At 47.0% G+C, this 22,927-nt stretch overlaps 1 protein-coding gene across 1 annotated transcript in view; it reads right to left on the reverse strand.

Annotated features, from left to right (window-relative positions):
* ADAMTS15 (ADAM metallopeptidase with thrombospondin type 1 motif 15) overlaps nucleotides 1–22,927 on the reverse strand; it is a 359,025-nt gene that overhangs the window by 128,747 nt on the left and 207,351 nt on the right. Inside the window, exons 2-3 of the mRNA XM_078681943.1 lie at nucleotides 20,750–20,882; nucleotides 16,208–16,375 (exon numbers count right to left, since the gene is read on the reverse strand). Coding sequence (XP_078538069.1) covers nucleotides 16,208–16,375; nucleotides 20,750–20,882 — 301 coding nt within the window. The remainder of the gene's footprint in view (nucleotides 1–16,207; nucleotides 16,376–20,749; nucleotides 20,883–22,927) is intronic.

The raw sequence follows: 22,927 nt of genomic DNA on the forward strand, positions 1-22,927 counted from the left end.
TCTTTCCAAGATCCCGGATATATTGGTGCATTGGGCACCGATTGGGCCATGGACAATTCAGGGTGCATCTAGAATAGATTAGGTTGTCACAAGCGTGACAATGAAATGGCTGACAAAGTAGTGTGGGGCATGAGGGATTGTCTGGGGGGGGGAGGGGCACTCTGCGGACAGCCCAGCTTGAGGGTGGTGGAGTTTAAGAGCATGTTAGCCAACGGGTTTAAAAGGAGTGATCTGGAAGTCAAAGTAGTTTAAGGGACGTCTTTAGAAAGGATGGGTCGATAGATATTGTAAATAATGAAGCAGAAATTGGTACAAGTAGAGAGGCGTACAGAACTCTGGGGGTACCGTCTCTTGCATACACAGTAAAAATGGAAAAAATTAGGGGGTCCAGCATAGGAGCCCACCTTGATGGCCACTTTGAGGGATCCATGCCAACTAAAACAATTGTTCTATACCGGCAACAGGGCATGTGCCCTTCCCAACAAGCTGTCAGAGTGATCAGAGTGTGGTGGTTGATTGTGCTCGATTGATGAATCTGCTCTATGCTAGGGATGGCTCGGGATCGGTTCTTGCTGCACTCTTATCACCTGTTCTTGGTAGTCTTTTCAGAGGGCTCCCGAATGCAGGGAGAGTGCCCCATGCTTTCCTCGCTGGGCGTGCTCTTCCAGCTGGTCACTGCAAACACAACAGTGATGGACAGAATGTGGATCAATGTCACACATTCACCCCAGTCCAAAGATCTGGGCCCAAATCCATCGTTTTTCCACTCCACACCACCCTGGGTTAGACAATGGCGATATGCAAATCAGCGCTGACCCTGTGCCCCATGGGAACAGTCCAGTCCGAACTACAAAAGCCATGTCCTTCCCAGAACGGAAACAAGCATCCGAGGACCGGCCCGGTTTCGAGGTAACACCTCTCATCAGCCCGGCTAGCTTGATTCCAATGGTGTGGAGTGCCTGGGACTCACGTCTGAGCATCCCCAGTACACTTAGAGCGGTAACTGCAAACACAACAGTGATGGACAGAATGTGGATCAATGTCACACATTCACCCCAGTCCAAAGATCTGGGCCCAAATCCATCGTTTTTCCACTCCACACCACCCTGGGTTAGACAATGGCGATATGCAAATCAGCGCTGACCCTGTGCCCCATGGGAACAGTCCAGTCCGAACTACAAAAGCCATGTCCTTCCCAGAACGGAAACAAGCATCCGAGGACCGGCCCGGTTTCGAGGTAACACCTCTCATCAGCCCGGCTAGCTTGATTCCAGTGGTGTGGAGTGCCTGGGACTCACGTCTGAGCATCCCCAGTACACTTAGAGCGGTAACTGCAAACACAACAGTGATGGACAGAATGTGGATCAATGTCACACATTCACCCCAGTCCAAAGATCTGGGCCCAAATCCATCGTTTTTCCACTCCTCACCACCCTGGGTTAGACAATGGCGATATGCAAATCAGCGCTGACCCTGTGCCCCATGGGAACAGTCCAGTCTGAGGGTTAGACAATGGCGATATGCAAATCAGCGCTGACCCTGTGCCCCATGGGAACAGTCCAGTCCGAACTACAAAAGCCATGTCCTTCCCAGAACGGAAACAAGCATCCGAGGACCGGCCCGGTTTCGAGGTAACACCTCTCTTCAGCCCGGCTAGCTTGATTCCAGTGGTGTGGAGTGCCTGGGACTCACGTCTGAGCATCCCCAGTACACTTAGAGCGGTAACTGCAAACACAACAATGATGGACAGAATGTGGATCAATGTCACACATTCACCCCAGTCCAAAGCCCATGTCCTTGGCTTTTGTAGTTCGGACTGGACTGTTCCCATGAGGCACAGGGTCAGCGCTGATTTGCATATCGCCATTGTCTAACCCAGGGTGGTGTGGGGTGGAAAAACGATGGATTTGGGCCCAGATCTTTGGACTGGGGTGAATGTGTGACATTGATCCACATTCTGTCCATCATTGTTGTGTTTGCAGTTACCGCTCTAAGTGTACTGGGGATGCTCAGACGTGAGTCCCAGGCACTCCACACCACTGGAATCAAGCTAGCCGGGCTGAAGAGAGGTGTTACCTCGAAACCGGGCCGGTCCTCGGATGCTTGTTTCCGTTCTGGGAAGGACATGGCTTTTGTAGTTCGGACTGGACTGTTCCCATGGGGCACAGGGTCAGCGCTGATTTGCATATCGCCATTGTCTAACCCAGGGTGGTGTGGAGTGGAAAAACGATGGATTTGGGCCCAGATCTTTGGACTGGGGTGAATGTGTGACATTGATCCACATTCTGTCCATCATTGTTGTTTTTGCAGTTACCGCTCTAAGTGTACTGGGGATGCTCAGACGTGAGTCCCAGGCACTCCACACCACTGGAATCAAGCTAGCCGGGCTGAAGAGAGGTGTTACCTCGAAACCGGGCCGGTCCTAGGATGCTTGTTTCCGTTCTGGGAAGGACATGGCTTTTGTAGTTCGGACTGGACTGTTCCCATGGGGCACAGGGTCAGCGCTGATTTCCATATCGCCATTGTCTAACCCACGGTGGTGTGGAGTGGAAAAACGATGGATTTGGGCCCAGATCTTTGGACTGGGGTGAATGTGTGACATTGATCCACATTCTGTCCATCATTGTTGTGTTTGCAGTTACCGCTCTAAGTGTACTGGGGATGCTCAGACGTGAGTCCCAGGCACTCCACACCACTGGAATCAAGCTAGCCGGGCTGAAGAGAGGTGTTACCTCGAAACCGGGCCGGTCCTCGGATGCTTGTTTCCGTTCTGGGAAGGACATGGCTTTTGTAGTTCGGACTGGACTGTTCCCATGGGGCACAGGGTCAGCGCTGATTTGCATATCGCCATTGTCCAACCCAGGGTGGTGTGGAGTGGAAAAACGATGGATTTGGGCCCAGATCTTTGGACTGGGGTGAATGTGTGACATTGATCCACATTCTGTCCATCATTGTTGTGTTTGCAGTTACCGCTCTAAGTGTACTGGGGATGCTCAGACGTGAGTCCCAGGCACTCCACACCACTGGAATCAAGCTAGCCGGGCTGAAGAGAGGTGTTACCTCGAAACCGGGCCGGTCCTCGGATGCTTGTTTCCGTTCTGGGAAGGACATGGCTTTTGTAGTTCGGACTGGACTGTTCCCATGGGGCACAGGGTCAGCGCTGATTTGCATATCGCCATTGTCTAACCCAGGGTGGTGTGGAGTGGAAAAACGATGGATTTGGGCCCAGATCTTTGGACTGGGGTGAATGTGTGACATTGATCCACATTCTGTCCATCATTGTTGTGTTTGCAGTTACCGCTCTAAGTGTACTGGGGATGCTCAGACGTGAGTCCCAGGCACTCCACACCACTGGAATCAAGCTAGCCGGGCTGAAGAGAGGTGTTACCTCGAAACCGGGCCGGTCCTCGGATGCTTGTTTCCGTTCTGGGAAGGACATGGCTTTTGTAGTTCGGACTGGACTGTTCCCATGAGGCACAGGGTCAGCGCTGATTTGCATATCGCCATTGTCTAACCCAGGGTGGTGTGGGGTGGAAAAACGATGGATTTGGGCCCAGATCTTTGGACTGGGGTGAATGTGTGACATTGATCCACATTCTGTCCATCATTGTTGTGTTTGCAGTTACCGCTCTAAGTGTACTGGGGATGCTCAGACGTGAGTCCCAGGCACTCCACACCACTGGAATCAAGCTAGCCGGGCTGAAGAGAGGTGTTACCTCGAAACCGGGCCGGTCCTCGGATGCTTGTTTCCGTTCTTGGAAGGACATGGCTTTTTAAGTTTGGACTGAACTGTTCCCATGGGGCACAGGGTCAGCGCTGATTTGCATATCGCCATTGTCTAACCCAGGGTGGTGTGGAGTGGAAAAACGATGGATTTGGGCCCAGATCTTTGGACTGGGGTGAATGTGTGAAATTGATCCACATTCTGTCCATCATTGTTCTGTTTGCAGTTACCGCTCTAAGTGTACTGGGGATGCTCAGACGTGAGTCCCAGGCACTCCACACCACTGGAATCAAGCCAGCCGGGCTGAAGAGAGGTGTTACCTCGAAACCGGGCCGGTCCTCGGATGCTTGTTTCCGTTCTGGGAAGGACATGGCTTTTGTAGTTCGGACTGGACTGTTCCCATGAGGCACAGGGTCAGCGCTGATTTGCATATCGCCATTGTCTAACCCAGGGTGGTGTGGGGTGGAAAAACGATGGATTTGGGCCCAGATCTTTGGACTGGGGTGAATGTGTGACATTGATCCACATTCTGTCCATCATTGTTGTGTTTGCAGTTACCGCTCTAAGTGTACTGGGGATGCTCAGACGTGAGTCCCAGGCACTCCACACCACTGGAATCAAGCTAGCCGGGCTGAAGAGAGGTGTTACCTCGAAACCGGGCCGGTCCTCGGATGCTTGTTTCCGTTCTGGGAAGGACATGGCTTTTTAAGTTTGGACTGAACTGTTCCCATGGGGCACAGGGTCAGCGCTGATTTGCATATCGCCATTGTCTAACCCAGGGTGGTGTGGAGTGGAAAAACGATGGATTTGGGCCCAGATCTTTGGACTGGGGTGAATGTGTGACATTGATCCACATTCTGTCCATCATTGTTGTGTTTGCAGTTACCTTCCAGCTGGTCGACACACAGCCTGGGAGGGTACAGCTGAATCAAGTACTTTCCCAGATTCGATTTAATGCTGAAAGTCTTGCAGAAATGCACAACTTGGACTTCAGTCTAATGGTAAGAATTAAAGCCAGCACAAGTTTTAAGAAGTGCCAAAATGTCAGTGGGTACAAACAACCGAGGGACTCTCCTTTTGCCTTGCATGGGTTTACTTTGGATCACATGCTGCAAGTGAAAAATTGAAGAGAGTTTCATGGAATTTAAAAAAGTGTTTCACTGTTAGCCCTAGTCCAATTTTTGGCCTCTTGTGATAGCAGCTTCTCATTAAATACATAACAATAATCACACTATTCACATTTTTTGCATTCTTTCTGTCTCCTTTTAGCTCCACACTCTCATGCGCTGGCTGTGTCTTTGTCTGACTGGATAGATGCCAATTACGTAATTTTTAAAGCGTAGACATGCTTAAAAGGCGGTCTGTTTAATTTGCTACTGCCAGCATCGAGCCTTACTGTCTTCCCCGACAGGCCACTGTAATGAGGGCAGCAGGCTTTGAGGTGGTAGTTTCCGCAACATCGCTAGGCCAATGTTGTGTTGACCGTTAATCTTGGCCCCCAAGGGGCTGGCACAGACATCCTCTCCCCTGCAGTGCTGTTATAGTGAGGCGGGGTGTTGAGAGTGCAGCAGCATGATTGGGGGCAGGTGAAGTGGCCGTTGGCCCATCATCATCTCCACTCCCCTGGATAAGCAGCAGCAACTCTGATTTATTTCACCGCTCCCCCACCAGGCCATCGCCCTGAGGCTACAGTTGACTGGGGAAGGAAGAGAATCAGTGAAAGGGGCTCGCTGAGGGCCTATTGTTGGCACCTCTGCTCCAGTAGCATAGGCCTCGCTGGAAAAGGTGCTACTCTCAGCACCAAGCAAAACATGTTAACAAGGAGGCATTATCATATGATTGTTATGCCTGGGCGAAATTTTAATCAAGCTGGAGTAATTGGAATAATTTTGGTAATTTTGCCCAATGAAATTTATGCGAAATTATCGAATTTACGCCATTCCGCAACACGCTTAATTCCGGGGAGAAATATTAACATGAGTTGTACAATTTGGGTAACTTTTGAACACAAATGACAGTGTTTTTTTAACACAAAGGGCAGCTCCTTTAACATGGGTGGTCGACAAACATTTCAGATAAAGTTTTTACCCGAGTGCTCAAGTTGATCAATTTTTGTGTGCAGAACTACAAATTTGAATATGAGCGGCCGTGTTTTAAATGTGAGCAACAGGAATACATCTTAAAATTATATTTTGAGTTAGATTTTAACTTGTACAGATCGTACAGATAATTTTTTCGACTATGACAAGCATTTTGCAATGCTATGAGTAATTATACGTACGTTTACGGTAATTTCGTTTAATTATACTACACGAAATTACATGAACTGTGCCCACCTTTATTAAGAAACCGGCCCTAGGAAGCTTGTTTCCGGTCCAGGGAAGGCATGGTTTGGCAGTTAGGGCTGGACTGTTCCCATGAGGCACAGGGCCAAACTGATTTGCATATGGCCATGTCTGAACTGGGGTGGCAGAGTGGGCTAAAGAACGGTGATGGATTAAACCCAGATCTGTTGACTGGGTGTGAGTGTTTGATTGGTTCAGATGCTCCGTCCATGTCCCCCCTTTTTGTACCGCTTTGTTCGCCATAAGTTGGCAGGGTATGCTCAGACGTGAGTCTCTTGCTCACTTTGCCACTGGATTCAAGCAAGCCTGGCTGAAGACGGCTGTAATGCCAGAAACTGGTCCTAGGAAGCTTGTTTCCGGTCCAGGGAAGGCATGGCTTGGCAGTTAGGGCTGGACTGTTCCCATGAGGCACAGGGTCAGACTGATTTGCATATGGCCATGTCTGAACTGGGGTGGCAGAGTGGGATAAAGAACGGTGATGGATTAAACCCAGATCTGTTGACTGGGTGTGAGTGTTTGATTGATTCAGATGCTCAGTCCATCACCACCCCCTTTTGTACCGCTTTGTTTGCCATAAGTTGACAGGGTATGCTCAGACGTGAGTCCCTTGCTCACTTTGCCACTGGATTCAAGCAAGCCTGGCTGAAGACGGCTGTAATGCCAGAAACCGGTCCTAGGAAGCTTGTTTCCGGTCCAGGGAAGGCATGGCTTGGCAGTTCGGGCTGGACTGTTCCCATGAGGCACAGGATCAGACTGATTTGCATATGGCCATGTCTGAACTGGGCTGGCAGAGTTGGCTAAAAAACGGTGATGGATTACACCCAGATCTGTTGACTGGGTGTGAGTGTTTGATTGGTTCAGATGCACCGTCCATCACCACCCCTTTTGTACCGCTTTTTTCACCATAAGTTGGCAGGGTATGCTCAGACGTGAGTCCCTTGCTCACTTTGCCACTGGATTCAAGCAAGCCTGGCTGAAGACGGCTGTAATGCCAGAAACCGGTCCTAGGAAGCTTGTTTCCGGTTCAGGGAAGGCATGGCTTGGCAGTTCGGGCTGGTCTGTTCCCATGAGGCACAGGGGCAGAATGATTTGCATATGGCCATGTCTGAACTGGGGTGGCAGAGTGGGCTAAAGAACGGTGATGGATTAAACCCAGATCTGTTGATTGGGTGTGAGTGATTGGTTCAGATGCTCCATCCATCACCACCCCTTTTGTACCACATTTATTCACTGGTATACACCCATCTTCCTTCTGTTTTAATTGCTGCTCTCAGCAAGATAAGTCACACATCCTTCACTTCTCATCATCTTATCTCCCTTAGTATGTTCTTTTTTCTTTAAATCGTTGGTAATGGTTATAATTATTGACGCTTACATTTACTCCACTTTCTTTTACAACAATGCTGCAATCTTATTACACACCTTTTTGCACTGCTGTAATCCAAAATCCATTCTGACTGTATGTATACTGGTGACTTCCTGCGTCCATCCACCACATTGGGCATCAACTCCTGATTGGGTTCCCTACTTTAAATGGCTCTTCCTTCTTAGATTTAAATGGTGAACCTGTCTTTGATCTCTGGCTTCTAGATTCCCTCTTTAATTCTGTCTTTTCTTCTACCTCCAGTTTGATGGCTATGCCACAGTCTGGGATGCTGGAACTCGTCAGTCCAGCACGTGGGAGGTGGTTCCCAGAACCAATTCTCACCTCTTTGCCTTCCATTAGCTGGCGGGGTAAGGCGTGACCCATATGTGGTGTTCTGTTGGTGTGCTCCAGGGATGCACCACTGTCACCATTATTCACTGCAAGATTCCTGCAACAGCTTATGGTTTACGATGCGGGGTAAGGTGGAAACTGCCCCATGTGGTATCAGAGGTTATTTTCTTCTGTATAAATGCTTGAAAAAAGGGGCAGGGCTCATCAGGCCGGATGCATGCTTGTTGCACTTTGCAAAGAATACTGTGATCTGATTCACAGTTCTGCTGAATCCAACAATTCCATGCAGTCAGTGCAACCCTGTGCTGCCCAAGCTGGAGCGCTGGCCAGAGAGGAAGTTACTACCCCACCCCAAGCACGGTCACATGCCAACTCTGAGTCCTATCCTACGAGCAAAGCCAGATCTTCAGCCGAACTGCTGATGAAACCCCCAGAGGCTGCAGGGCTTTGAGGGGGGTAAGAGTGGTTGCCAGTGCTGTGTTGACCATTATAGATTTTATCTTGGCCCCCAAGGGGCTGGCACAGACACCCTCTCCCCTGCTGTGTTATTAAAGTGAGGCGGGGTGTTGAGAGTGCAGCAGCCTGGGTGGGGGCAGGTGAAGTGGCCGTTGGCCCATCATCATCTCATCTCCCCTGGAGCAGCAGCAACTCTGATTTATTTCACCGCTCCCCCACCAGGCCATCGCCCTGAGGCTACAGTTGGCTGGGGAAGGAAGAGAGTCAGTGAAAGGGGCTCGCTGAGGGCCTATTTGTAGCATCGTGCTACAAAGAAAACACAGACTCAGATTCTTAGTCTACTGGAGCTTTATTGCATGCTTCTGTTGCCTTCCCTGTCCCTATTCTAACTGCCCTCTTCCTGTGTCCGCTCCTCCTCTTCCTCTGGCCCCTTAGCTCCACCCACTCCCAACTACTAGTATGCTAACATCATAACATCTCCCCCCTTTGTGACAAAAAAACCAAACAAAACATACTGACTTCTCAGTCGGTCTCTACGATCAGTCTCTTGAGTGGATGTATGTCACGATGAGGTCGTGGCGACCTGGCTCTCGGACTATTAGTACTTAGTGTCTCAATGATCGGAGCAGTGCTCTCACGATCATCTGAATGCAGTTCATCCGAACTGGGCATGTCCATTTCACTCATCAGGATTCTGGAGGTATCCTGTGACAGCTTCTTAAAGTGCGAGATGTTTCTCGTGACTCGCCACTGCTCGGACTCCGCCGTCAACATAGTTCCTTTCCTCTTCGTGATCGCCAATGGTTCGTCTTTGAATAGACAAGCTCTGTTGCTGATGTCTGGAGAGATGGAGCCTTCTGTGTCTGAGGTGCCTATGGCAAGCTCAGTTTGATATCGGCAGTCTGTCCTCCTTTGTGGCTCTTGCTCACGTGACGCTCGGCCTCTTTTCCAAAGGGATGTTATCCTAGTTCCCTGGCGAGTGTCTGCATGTATTTTTACTTCCTTTTGCTTTGTCAGGTCAAGAACAACACTGTCTTCCTGTTTCGAGTCTGGGATGCCAGCCGGTGGGGTATGAACGGTGGAGGTCATCTTGGTATGACTTGGAGATTGATTTGCTGTCTCGGGTTGTCTCTCCCACGCCTGCTCGCGCCTAGAACAGGCAAACCCTGGAACCGGCTGAATATTTGCGTGTCTTGTTCTCATCCGATGATGAAATGGCTCTCCTGACATGTCTGGCTTCCTTTGCAGATCGACTGGTTGGTCCGTTTTTATTTGGGTGCTAATGGCCACGATGTCTGATTCCATTTTATAGGACCAGGACCAGGACCAGGACCTTCGAGTCAACCTTGCTGCCCCTACCCGGGGTGACGGTGTAGTATTTGTGTCGCGATGCACCTGTGCTCGATGTGACAGGTTGTCTGGTGGAGTGATCGAGTGTGCATTGACATTGGTGTGAGACATGTCGCTCTTGACGGGAAGAGTGTCCCTTGGTTCGCTGATGTGTTCAGATGCTTGGCGCCATGGCCGTTGTCGGGACCACGACTCTGTCGACTCAAAGGATCGGACCGAAATGCTATCTGAATCAGAGGGGTTCTCCCTCACTTCCCTCTGAGAATGTTTCTTTAAGAATGTTGTGCGTGGTCGTTGTCGGGACCACGACTCTGCCGACTCAAAGGATCGGACCGACGTGCTTTCTGAATCAGAGGGGTGCTCCGTCAGTTCCCTCTGTGAGTGTTCCTTTGGGAATGTCTTACCAGGTGGCCTTCGGAACCGGGTAGTCCGTGACGAGCTGCTTTCCACCTTGGAATTGTCTTTGAAAAGCTTCTCCGTGTGTCTTTGTTGGAACATCTTCAATGTTGTCTCATTTGGGAGATTGTTTGAAGATTCCGTGCTTGTTCCTTGTGCTTGATCCCAAGCTTTTGCCTCTTCGTCCTTCTCGCCTGATGTTACCCATCTATGCTCTGTTTCTTTGTTGTCGCGGGGCCCATGGATGCTTTGGGGCCCATGAATGCATGGATCTTTTCTTGCTTGTTGTTGTTGTGAGGGACCAGTCCGTCTTGTGTGATCTGGTTCTCCTTCCCAATTGTTTGGTGCTCTAGTATCTCTGATCTGTTGGTGGTGTGTTCTCCTGCCAGCTGTTTCCTCGGACTCATCTTCACTCCTTGGCGATTGATGTTCCGGCATCGATTTCCTGTGTTGACCACTGCAGCCCCTTCTTCTATGGTTTGTCTTTCTCCCCCACTGGTTGTGCAGAATGCCATTTTGTCCAGGAGTGCACTCTGTCCCACTGGACGCTCCCTCTTTATCAGAGTAGCGTGTGTTATGCTTTGACTGACTTCTTGAGGGACTCCTGGGGGATGAATAATTCCGGGGAGTTGTTCTTTGGATGGTTGACTCTGAGTAATCTTTGATTGTTTCTGAGTGGTCGGACGCTGAGTAATCTGACGTGTCTCCCCCGCTGTCTTTTCTGTCTTTTCGCTGGTCTGCCTTCTCTCTCTCTCCTTTTGTGTTTGTTGGATTTCTGGGTTCTCTCTTCCCAGGTATCTCGAAGTTTTGTACTCAGATGCACATCCCTCAATTTGTCTCTTGTTTGGACTTGCATTCCAATTTCGGCTTTCTTGATAATTTCCTTTAGCGACCAATGCCCTCTCAGTATTTTGTGCCTTGTTTCGGGGTTTTTACAGCCTTCAATTATTCGGAGCCGAACAGCATCCTCATTTGTAAACGTGTTGAAATGGCAGCCTTGTACCAGACTTTGCAACCGAGTGATGAAATGCGGCAATGGTTCGCCTGGTTCCTGCCGTGCTGTGTTGAAGACCATGCGATTATGATCCACCTCTGCCTGTGCATTGAGATGGGCACAGAGCTCCTCTTGGAGTCTGTCATAGATGTCCGCTTCTTCTTTGGAAAATGTTCTAATTGGGCATCGGCCCCCGGGACCCACCAGATGGAGGAGTAGCACCAGACATTTTCTTTCTCTTTGCTCACCGTTGGCTTTCAAGAAATTGTCCAATGCTTCCAGCCACCAGTGCCGTTTGAGGCCCTGGATCCAATCGTCAATCCGCGCCGCTGGGGGCGATACTTCAAGGTGTGGATTGAAACATTGAGCTACGTCTCCTCCCGCCATGAGAGAAGAAGGTTCTGATCTGTCGTAGACGCGGGGCATTATGCTGTACACTTTTCTTCGGGTTTCAGTTGCTTCTGCTTGTGTTTTAGCTTGAGCTTGATTGTCAGTTCTTTTTTCAGTGCACTCGTGTTTGGTCAACATTGCACCCTTGAATTTATCCATGGTTAGTGACAATGTTGGGTTTCACTTGCTTGTTGTGTGTGTTCACCGGCTACTCCACACTTGCATTGGCTTGTGCTCGTTGCTGGTTCCGTTGTAATTATTTGTGCGTTGTCTTTGTTTATGTTTGCTTGTCGCTTCTTTTATTTTATGGACACGCGTTACTGCATTACATTCGCCACTGCGCATTCGCTTGCGTTTCTCACTGTTCGCGTTTCCACCCGTGCTGACCTTTGTTTGTCAATGCTTGTTTGTTAAGTCACTCTTGTGGTTGTTCTTGCTTGTTAGTTGATTCACTCTCGTGTTAGCATGTGCTTATTCTGTTTGGTCGCCAAGACTTGTTCATTGTTGTCCACACGCCGTTATCCACGCTTACTTCTTTGCATGGATCAATGCTTGTTTCTTTGCATGTACCAATGCTTGTTTACTCTTCGCCAATACTTGTCTTTGCATGTACCAATGCTTATTTACTCTTCGCCAATATTTGTTTCCGTTTGTCCAATGCTTGTTGATTTGCATGTATCAATGTTTGTCTATTTGCATGTACCAATGCTCGTTTCTTTGCATGTACCAATGCTGGCATGCCCTTCGCCAGTGCTTATTTATTTGCTCTTGCCAGTGCTTGTTTCCGTTTGTCCAATGTTTGTTGATTTGCATGTGTCAATGCTTGTTGATTTGCATGTATCACTGCTTGTTTATTTGCAGGTATCAATGTTCGTTTACTTGCATCTACCTTACGGTTATCAGTGCTTGTTGACTTCCTTTTACCAATGTTTGTTTCTTTGTTCTTGCCAATGCTTGTTCACTTTTGCCAATGCTTGTTCACTTTTGCCAATGCTTGATGATTTCTTGCTGTTGCCTGACTTCAAGATGGCCGCCTATGGACCACACAGGGTATGTCCTTAGAGCCTGCCTGACTCAAAGATGGCCGCAGTAGTTGTATGCAGGCACTACTTTCTTTCACTGCATTCAGCCCTTTTTCTTCACCCAGGACTCACCGGCAGTCGTCTTCAGGAGCAGCACCCTCCAGATCTAGCTCCCTCTGGTCACCACTGCAGTCAGGTGAGGTTGGGGTGGGCTCCCGCCTCACTTTGCAGGGTCCTTCGACGGCGGCGTGCCAAAACCCACGCATTCGGAGTGAGGTTTTTCCGACGCCGGGCTCCAGATTTACCGCGCTCAGCAGCGCTTGACAGTGGACCTTCGCAGGGGCAGTCCACACCAGGAGGCACTCTCTTTCGGCCACAGCAGTCCTCAGGTGAGCTTGGGGTGGGCTCCCAGCTCACTGTTACAGTTCCCGCTCTCACTTACGCCGACAGCATGCCAAACCTCACGCATCGGGCGTGAGGTTTCGGATGCCGGGATTCTTCGAGCTCCGTTCTGAGCTCAGCTTACGTTGCGCTCGTTGGCGCCTGCCAGCGGATCCTCCAAGGGCACTTCCTTGTACCTTGGGTACCTCTTCTTCACTGTGGGGTGCAGAGCAGAGTCGGGGTGGGCTCCCGACCTCTGTTTCACTTGGGACACGCCAAGTTACACGCATCAAGCGTGGGTCCCGTTTTTGGCGCGATGAAGCGTTTCTTTCCTGCCGACGCTCTGGCGCTCGTTTTTCAGTCCCTTCAGACCTCTGGCAATCCCCTGGCTCTGGGGAGAGGGTCACTCACTGCTGGCCTTTCTTCTTTAGACGGCAGCACGGCTCCACACAGCAGCGTTCTTCTTCCTTAGACACTGCACAGGACAGGGTGCTCTTGATAGGGTTCTGGGGCACTGGACATGCCTATCCCATCCTCGTCGCCAGTTGTAGCATCGTGCTACAAAGAAAACACAGACTCAGATTCTTAGTCTACTGGAGCTTTATTGCATGCTTCTGTTGCCTTCCCTGTCCCTATTCTAACTGCCCTCTTCCTGTGTCCGCTCCTCCTCTTCCTCTGGCCCCTTATCTCCACCCACTCCCAACTACTAGTATGCTAACATCATAACACTATTGTTGGCACCTTTGCTCCAGTAGCATAGGCCTCCCCGCAAGGAACATTTCGAGAATGTAATGTTAGGTCAGAGCTGTCAAATTTGGAACAATGGGAAAGGGTTCGAGTGCCAGCCTCTGATCAACATCCTGTGAATCTGGGCAAATTACATAAGTGCCGAATTTGATCTTCAGTAATGAAACAAAAACAAACAGCATTGGTAAATTGCAACACTGTCACCCCTGGGGTATCTGGGCTCTGTGTCTCTGTGGAAGAGCCAGGTCGCTCTCTAGCTCTGGTGCAGGCAGGCAGAAAACAGGAGGCGAGACACCTCCTACAATGTAGGGCAGACTTGGCTTTTCCCCTCTTCTACCAGGGCATCACCTAGGAGGCTATAGTTGGCGGGGGAGGGGGGAGAGTAAGTGAAAGGGGCATGCTGAGGGCCTTTTGTTGGCACCTCCGCTCCAGTATCTTTCTGGCCTTGTAGGAGGGGGTTGTGGGGGGGAGGGGGATATGTGACTATTGCTCACATAATCGCTGCCCTTGGGCTGAGTTCCAGCTGTATAAAAGTACAATAAAAAAGAACCTGCTGTTAGCTGATGTTTTAAGCTTCTACAAAGGCTGGAACATAATAATGAAAGAGGATTCTTTATACATTCATTAAAACGTCCATATTCCTTCTTAACATAGCTTTTCTGCCTTTGTTTAGTTTTAACTATCAATCACTGATCATTAAAACAGCTTTAAACAACATTTTAAACTGCTTTCACCGAACATATACGGTTTAATGGTCATTTTTTTCCCACTGTCATACTGGCCAGGACATTAAAATTCCGATAATGCCAGTAAAAAAACGGCCAGGTGGCAAACATAGCCAAATCAGGAGTTGTGGCCCTAGGACCACTTTATTTCACCTACCTCAACCGGTCAACATGCAGTGCTTCTAGTTTTCACCAATGTTTCTCCTGCTATGAGCTTTAAAATACATAATTTATCAAACATATCTACAAATGAGCCCAATGAGACCAGCCAAATGCTGATTCGCGAACGGTTGTGATCCGGGAATGAGGTCCACTTTTTTGGGGATGCCCGGGCCGAATTGGGATTCCAATCCCAACCTGGCAACCACCCATTACTCCACAAATCGACCTCTTTTGAATGTGGTGGGATGACTGTGGTGACACAATTTTGGTCATTTTCCATCTGTTCTCAGTGCTGCCAAAAACATCTTTCAAAGCACATTTTCATGCCGAGGAAGGTCCTCCCACTACACCCCTCATCCTTATTTACAGCACTTCGGCTGCAGCGCATCTTTACCAAAGCAGCTAAAAATCAAAGCCATGGCCCCTCCCCCACTTTGATCCAGTATCAAATTTGGCACGGTGATTGTGTGGGTTTAGGGAAATTCTTGACAGTCTTGTAAATCTATGTACAACAACACGTAAGGTTTCCTGCTTAGAGTAAAATAACACAAAATGTATGATAACAATTCTTTTTATGGCTCCAGCAAACAAGCTAAACATGAAATTCACGAGCCACAAGGGAGGACGTCTACTTTCCGTTAAAAGTACTCTGAGGCATCAGTTCAGATCTCCAGTTATCTGCAGAGTCTTGTTCTGTTACCACAGGAAGGGAAACATCCTTTACAACGCAACTTTTCCACGCAGTGCCTTTACGACGCAACTTTTACAACGCAAACCATTACAACGCATTGCGCTGGGGGGCGCTCTAGGATAGGGAATAGGTTTAATTTACTATCCAACACCTTCCCTACTATCCACGGGAACTGGAGTTGGAATAGTAAATTAAACTATTCACTATCCAGTGCCCCAAAGCACTATGCGTTGTAAAGGCATGCGTTGTAAAAACCCGTTGTAAAGGCATGCGTGGTAAAAGCATGCGTTGTAATGTCATACATCCCACAGGAATCATCCAGTGGTCCTGGTCTTGTTCATTTAAACCCAATGGCCGCCATTACACCTTGCAGCACAATTGCTCCAAAAACTGCTGCTGACTTGGATGCTATGTTTTTGAAGGTTGTATTCCCTAGTATGCTGTGATTTGTGACTGTGTTATGTGATGTTTTTATGACGATCTCTGTGGTATTATATATTGTTGTTTGTTAGGTGTTGGTGTTTTTTCCATGCTGCTTTGTTTTGATTTGTATTATGACTGTCATGCTTGTGTTATGAGTTATGATGTGTTAATTGCAGGAGGCTCACACTGGTTATATTTGGGGTTCAGTTAGCAGAGTGTTAATTGAATACCTTAGCAGGTTTGATGCCCGGGCCAGTGGTATCCGTGTGTCCATGTGCCAGAATATGGGCAGTACCAGTAGTGGGTTTAGGGAATGTCCTAATAAAAAAACATGAGTAGACTCGTGCACTTCTTTTTAAATAACAAATTAAACACTGAGTGCACGAGGTTTGTATTGTGCCCATTGGCCAGATTGCCTCTTTCTGCACCCAAGAATATGCTTCCAAAGGACCTCACTGAGGTAGTGTGAGCCTCATGGGTGAAATAATCATTCAGTCATTCAATAACTCCAACCTTGAGCCTACAGCAGGGAACTAATCTACCCTACAGTTTTTTTCAGAATTTCCACACAAGAAGAGCTTATATGGAAGTAATCTAAGGGGCATGAATTTACAAAGGCAGTGCTCGTCCTCTGCCTAAAGCCCCTATGCTTTCCCACCATGTCCTACTCTACTGACCACTCACCGTGTCCGCTGTCCAGGAAGTCTGTGATGATGGCAGAACTGCAGCCAGACCAGGGGTTGGCACGGTCGATCTGGATTAATGTGGGGGACATCATGTGGTTCTCCTGCAGCTTCCCAAAGACATCTTCACAGGCCTTCACATTGTCATGTGGCATGTTGAACACGTGACCTGGTGGTGCAAAGAAAGCAGCATGAGTGAGGCATTTATCACAGTGGACAATAAGGTGAGAAAGCCCTGGTAAATGTGCAAAGCGCAAAGTACAAACAGTAATGACAGAATCCATGAAAGAATACATTTGATTCCATCAAGCGAGACCTCCCACTTGTGTACTGAAAACCTCCCAGAGGCACCAAAGGCTTTTTCTTTACTCCGTAAAAACATTTGCATAAACAAGCTTTGTATAACCATAATGCCATTTCCTATTCTATCAACTGTCTCAGTGCTGTGATCACATTCCTATTACCCTACTCTACTGACATACAGTCTTGCTCCTTCCAATTGCAAAGCAACCCCCACGAGTTTCCCAGATATCTTTGATTTCAATTCCAGGGCTGGTGAGGACCATGGCCATCCTTACTGTCCACTCTTGTTCATTCTTTACCCAATATTGATAGATGTCCGCCCACAAGGATGTGGATACAATGCTAATATGACCTGTGTTAACCCCTTCCAGGCTGATGACGAGCTCAGCTCGTCATGAGCGTAACCTGCCGTGTGCTCATGACGAGCTGAGCTCGTCATGTAACGCGGTAATTTTAAAATTGCCGCGTACAGCGGGAAAAGCCGCCGCATCGATGCGGTTAAGGAGATCCTTTAAGATGGCTGACTAATATTGCTCTCCTGAAAGACCATGTTCGAGCACAGTGCAAGAGTACCTTCTCGCTTGGGGACAGGGGATTTACCAATGAGAATCCACAGCCCTTGAACACATGTTAAATAGGTGCTTTCCTATGACCACAAATCCGGTGTGGTAGAGAGCTTCCATTCCGTGGACTGGTATGCGTGTCCAGTATTTATCCCAAAGTATGGCTTAGGAGCGCCCATTCGCCTTCAGTATTCTGTCTGGTCCTATTGCAGCTGCTTCCTAGTTCTCACACCTTGCTGGTATCTGCTTGCATCCATTGCAGTGGCCAGTCACAGTCAATTATGCACTTTCCTCTTTCATGGAAACTGAAACAAATCCCTAAAAAACACACTATGGGTTTCCTGCATCACACACACACAAAAACAAATCTCTGTTGAGTCAGCAGAGGTCCCAAACGAGGGGTTCATGCTCTAGATCCAAAAACCCTTCACAGTCACTTCACATGCCAGCTAATCATGCAACTAGCGCACGTTCAGTCAGATCTCAGTGTCTTCAATGTTCACTATGCAAGTCAATGAGCTCTACCTTCAGGGATAACTCCGAAAGCACAGATTTCCGAGAATATTGTCCTTCTCCTTGGGCTGGCTCACTCACGCATTGATTATTGCAGTACATTATAGAGTGATTTGAAGGTCTATATTGCAATTCTTCTTTTATGTCCCTTTGTTGACATTCTGTCTCTCTCCCTTCTCGTACTCACCCTTTTTTTTTACCTCCTCTCCCCACTTGTTTTTTTCTACCGCTCCTTCTCTGCCTAGCCCTCTCACTCCCTACTTTCCTGCCGCCCTGTGTGGAAGTGATTTCTCCATTAGAAAAATTATACTTAATATAGTTTTTGTTCAGTTAGCATAACCATCCATACAAGGCCACATTTACTGAGAGTGCATGAAGTGTTGAGAACAAGAATGTATTTTCAGGAAATCCTTGAAATTCACCTGCAGCCATGGTGTCTCTCTAAATTCAAAGTAACATTTCTACAGCTTCCTTTGCGGAGAGTGAAATGTTTGAAACATTTGAAGGGCATGAGCTAAACCTCCATTGCTATGTTCCTAATTATGAATGAGCAGAACAGTTAATTGCATTAAGATGCATTTCTAATGCTACTGTTCAATGAAAATCATTTGCAAGGAGGTGTTCTGGAAATTAAGTCTAATTTGTTCTCGTAACATTTTAGTATCACCTTTCTTACTGCCATGCCACACAATTCTGTACAAGCTGTCTCAAATATTCTAAAGGACCTGCATATATTTAGCCATTATGATTTATAAATTGTAATATGAAAATACATTAGGCTTTAGACATGCTTACCTTGCAAGCATTGCACATTTAAAAGCATACTTTGTTATTCTAGAGAGGGATTGTCCATTTTGAGTCTGTTTTCACATTAGACGATTTGCTTGATTTCTCTCTTGCACCCACAGGTGGTCCATTTGTATTTAGGGATTTAGGGATTCATATTATCAAATGATTATTTGATAACTTGCTGTGGCTATTTAATTTCTTAAAGACAAATTGTATTATTTCATTTATAGGAGAATTGGCTTCTGATTTGAAATGTTTACTGTCTTTAAGGATTCATTTCACATTCTATTTAATCTATAAACTGAGGACTGGAACAAGCATAGTTGTGCCCAATTTTGCTCAATGGTCTTGACTAATTATCTGAGCACAGGATTCTTCCTCTTATCCCACGAATTTGCCTTCCTTAATGTTAACTGAGTTGGAGTGTCAATACTGTCTCCCCCCTTAGCTGGCTCTTTCTTTTCCATTCCCTACATATCATCAAGAATACTTTATTTGGTTTCTTGACCATTAAAGTTACAGATAAATCAGCCATAAAAATCAATAATCATCAACACTGCAACAAGGTTAGAACATGTGACATAAAAGCATACTACATCTTATAGTCAAAATGCCATATTTAAGAAAAAAATGATACAGTAATAGAGGTTTTAAAAGAAAATATAAAGTTCCACCAATCACAAGTGAATTAATAATTGTACAAAGGTAAACACTAGTGAGATTAACAACTTAAATGATTCCTGCATTAATTAATTGGATCCCGACTAGCAATGATCCCAAAGGCCTGAGTGATTGATCCCGGGGTAGAGTTATCTCACAACAAGCTGCTCACTCCTGCTACTGATCATGTGGGCCTAGAGATTGTTTCAAGATTTTATCACGTTTGAGCGAGAAATTGAACAAAGAGTGACTCACCAAATATACCACAGGGCGAGATGTATCCGTTCTTAAGATTCCTACATTGATTATCATCCCCTCTGCTCACTTTCTCCATCCTCTTTTTATTTCATTTGATTGATTGTTTGATAACATTTCTTATGTGAGCACTATCAGATGAACATCTTGGTGCGGATTCGAAATAAGTTACCTAAAGCGTGTGTATTTTAGAAACCTTTAGGAAGTGGCCAATGGGGTCGCTTGAAAAACACAGCAAAATACTAAATTTCTTTGCCTCTGTATCTCTCCCTCTTGGCTATAATCTAACCATACCTGCATTGTCCTGTTCACTATACCTCATTTCTTATATATCCCTGTCTACCTTCCTCCTGGCTCCTTTCCTTCCGTTTCCATGGCTCTTTCTTTTGATATCGGCTCATCCCCGACTATAATCTAGCTGCCCCTGCATTGCCCCCTCCTTTTACGGCCTCTCTCTCTCTTTGTTCACCTTTAACCTCTTCAGCAGTGGAAGAATCATGTGGTTGAATTGCAGGGACGATTCCAATTGCTATAGTACCTGAACAATTATAGCAACAAGCCACACGGAAATGGAAGGAAAGTTGGCCTGTTTTCAATTATACACCCATGTGTTCATTGTTTTTATCAAATGCTTTTTTACTCTCCAATTCATTCAATATTCAAAAGGTGATTGTTTTTCTGTGCATTTTCCATATCCTTCATCATTTCACAATAAAGATTTATTTTGTATAACAGCCAAGTTCCTAAAAATAGTTAATGTCAGTTCCAAATCAAATCACCAACTATGGATAGCTTTTATCTGTATCAAATCCCTGAAGCTCACCGAAACGGGATCTCAGCGGCTAAAGTCACATGCTCCTTTCCCCCAAAAAATGTGCCGGGCCCCAGGGGATGGGGTCCCAGGTGCCGGAATTGGCCCGGAGAAGGGGGCCACCTCCCCCCCATAAATATAATGCCAGGTCCTGGGGGATGGGCTCCGGGGGACCAAAATTGGCCCAGAGAGGGGTCCACCTGTCCCCTCCTCAATAAATATAATGCCAGGCCATGGGGGATGGGGTTCCGTGGCCAAAATCGGCCTGGGGACAGGGGGCACGTAAGACAGGTTGTGCTAATTGTATATATGTAGGTTCCTGGGATTTATGCCCCAATATTAAGCCAAGTCATACATTTTTTAGTTCTTTATTGATTGCCAAAACAAAAAGAAGACAAGGAACAGCCGACACATGTTTTGCCAATTTGGCTAATATGCCAAGGGCTTTTTCAAGGCACAGAGTCTTTATAAAATATAAATATCCAATAGTTGTCCAGAAGACAGGCTAGAGAGGTGAAAATCGCTTCAGTCCGGTGGCAGTCACAAGCTTCCAAATATGTTTACTTTTCAGTCAAGTTATAGATTTGTAGAGATGTATATTTATATTTCTCAAAGGTGCTCCTCACTACATGCATCTGTGGTGACTTACCCAACTCATGTGCTGTTGTGAAAGCGGAGGGCAGCCCGTCATCCTCGATCACAGAGCAGCTCCGCTTCGGGTCACACATAGTGCCAACATCTGCCATTCCTAAAGTGTCACAGGTAGTGGAGCCACACAGGTCCTGTCAGAACGAAGGAGGATATAGGGTAAGAATACAGTAGGAAACAATGCATGTTAGAACATTGAATCAGTGACTATCAGAAGAATTTAATAACAACATATTCCATTGTACAAAACCTTCCTGAGACTCCAATATACAGAACATAGAAATTCTCAGTCTCAGGACGTCACTCTTTCAGTGAACCCAAGCAGATATACAACAAGCAATGGCAAAGCCAACATGTCTCGCCTTTGAGACCTATTGGTATTGCATTTCGCTTTAAGCAATGCTGCACAGCATCTTTAAATGCTGTGCAGCATGGCTAAAGATTAGAAATTTCAAAAGAGCATTTGATATGAGTGGTGCACCATTTTTTAGGCTCCCAGATCACGCATGCATGCACCTACAAAATGACACAAGTACTTTTTTTTCATTTTTCTTACCAAACCAAGTTGGATCAGTAGCTAAAATAAAAAGCGCAAAGCATTTTTTAAAATTTTAAAACACAAAAAATGTTGGGACAGAAGCAACAGGGTGGGGATCCAAAGCAACATAGAGGAGGCTGGAAAGCCAGAGTAACATGAAGGCTTGCAGGGGAGGAAGAAAAGCAACACAGTGGAAGGCAGGAGGGACTGGAAAGCAACACAGGGGTGGACAGGAAAGTAACACCGAGGGAGCAGGTGGGGGGAAGTAACACAAAGGGTGTTGTTGTCCGTGGGAAGAAGCACATAGGAGGGTGCAACAGGAAGGGGTCATGGAGAGCCACACATAGTGTAGGGGGAAAGCAGTACACATGCTCATTAGTTCGAAAGTGGATACACTCTCATAGAGTACTTAACAGAAAACTAAAAAAGTAGTGTTTGAAAAGCCAGCAGTGTAAGAGGAAATGCCAACCAATCAAAGCAAGAGGAAAGAGATACTGTCTCATGGGAGGGACAACCGCAAGAATGACAAGCTGAGACACAAAAAATAAGCAGACAGATGAGAGTGGCAGGAAAGTCAACCAATGATAAGCAGTGAGATGACTGTAATCGCCTGTACATCCTTGGCAAGCCACAATATGCCTCGCAACAGGCAGTGCATGCACGGTCTAGTATGCTTGACCATAACTACATCGCTGAGGCGGCTATTCTGCCGCAGCGTAAGGGTCGGGGGGGCCTCGCAGCGGGCGCATGCTGGTGACGGAACCGCTCCGTCACCAGCCGCGGTTGAGCTGTGCTCATGACGGAGCGATTCCGTCATGGCCCCGCCCGCTCAATAGAACACGCTGCACAGGCGCGAAATCAGCGCCGCGCAGGCGCGTCGGGCGGGCCATGACGGAACCGCTCCGTCATCAGCACAGCGCCACTGCGGCTGATTACGGAGCGGTTCCGTCATCAGCACAGAACTGGTTAAAAGGTATGAATTATTGGAAAATATTGAGTTGAGGACCAGAGTGTGCTAATGATACTTGCCTGGAAGGGAAATCCCACCCTAGTGCCTAAAATAAATGAACACGCCTCTGCACCAATATACACTTGTATTGCTCCTGGCTCTTACAGGTGATATCTGTTTGTTCCTAGTCACATCAGCTCATGACAAACCATTGCCACACCAATCCACCAAACAGACATCAAGAGCTATATAAACCCAGATCACACTATGGCAACACTAATCCATCCTCTGTTAAAATTCACTGATTCTACTCATCACCTGACCGCAGGTCCTCCGATGAGGTGCTAGCTTGTCCAAGAGCGAACCTACTTTGCCATCAGCATCAAATTCTCACATGTTCCACCAATATGAATAATAACACCAATCTACTCATATTTTAAGGTCTGGACTATCTCCATGAATGTCCTCATATTACTGTTAATCGTGAATCTTCACATTTTCAGGTTATGTTGTTATTTGAAAATCTAAGGTTTCTTCTTGTCTTCCATCTTTATTAATATTTATATTTGTCCTCTGACTACCCTCATCCGGTCACTTTGATTTAAGGGTTTTGAAAAGTGCAGGCATTTCCCATTTTTGCTATTACAGAGCACTAAAAAGAGTAGTAGAGAATCCAAATAATGCAGCAAGGA

This window comes from Lissotriton helveticus, chromosome 3_1 (genome assembly GCF_964261635.1).
Source record: "Lissotriton helveticus chromosome 3_1, aLisHel1.1, whole genome shotgun sequence".
Classification (NCBI taxonomy): Eukaryota; Metazoa; Chordata; class Amphibia; order Caudata; family Salamandridae; genus Lissotriton; species Lissotriton helveticus.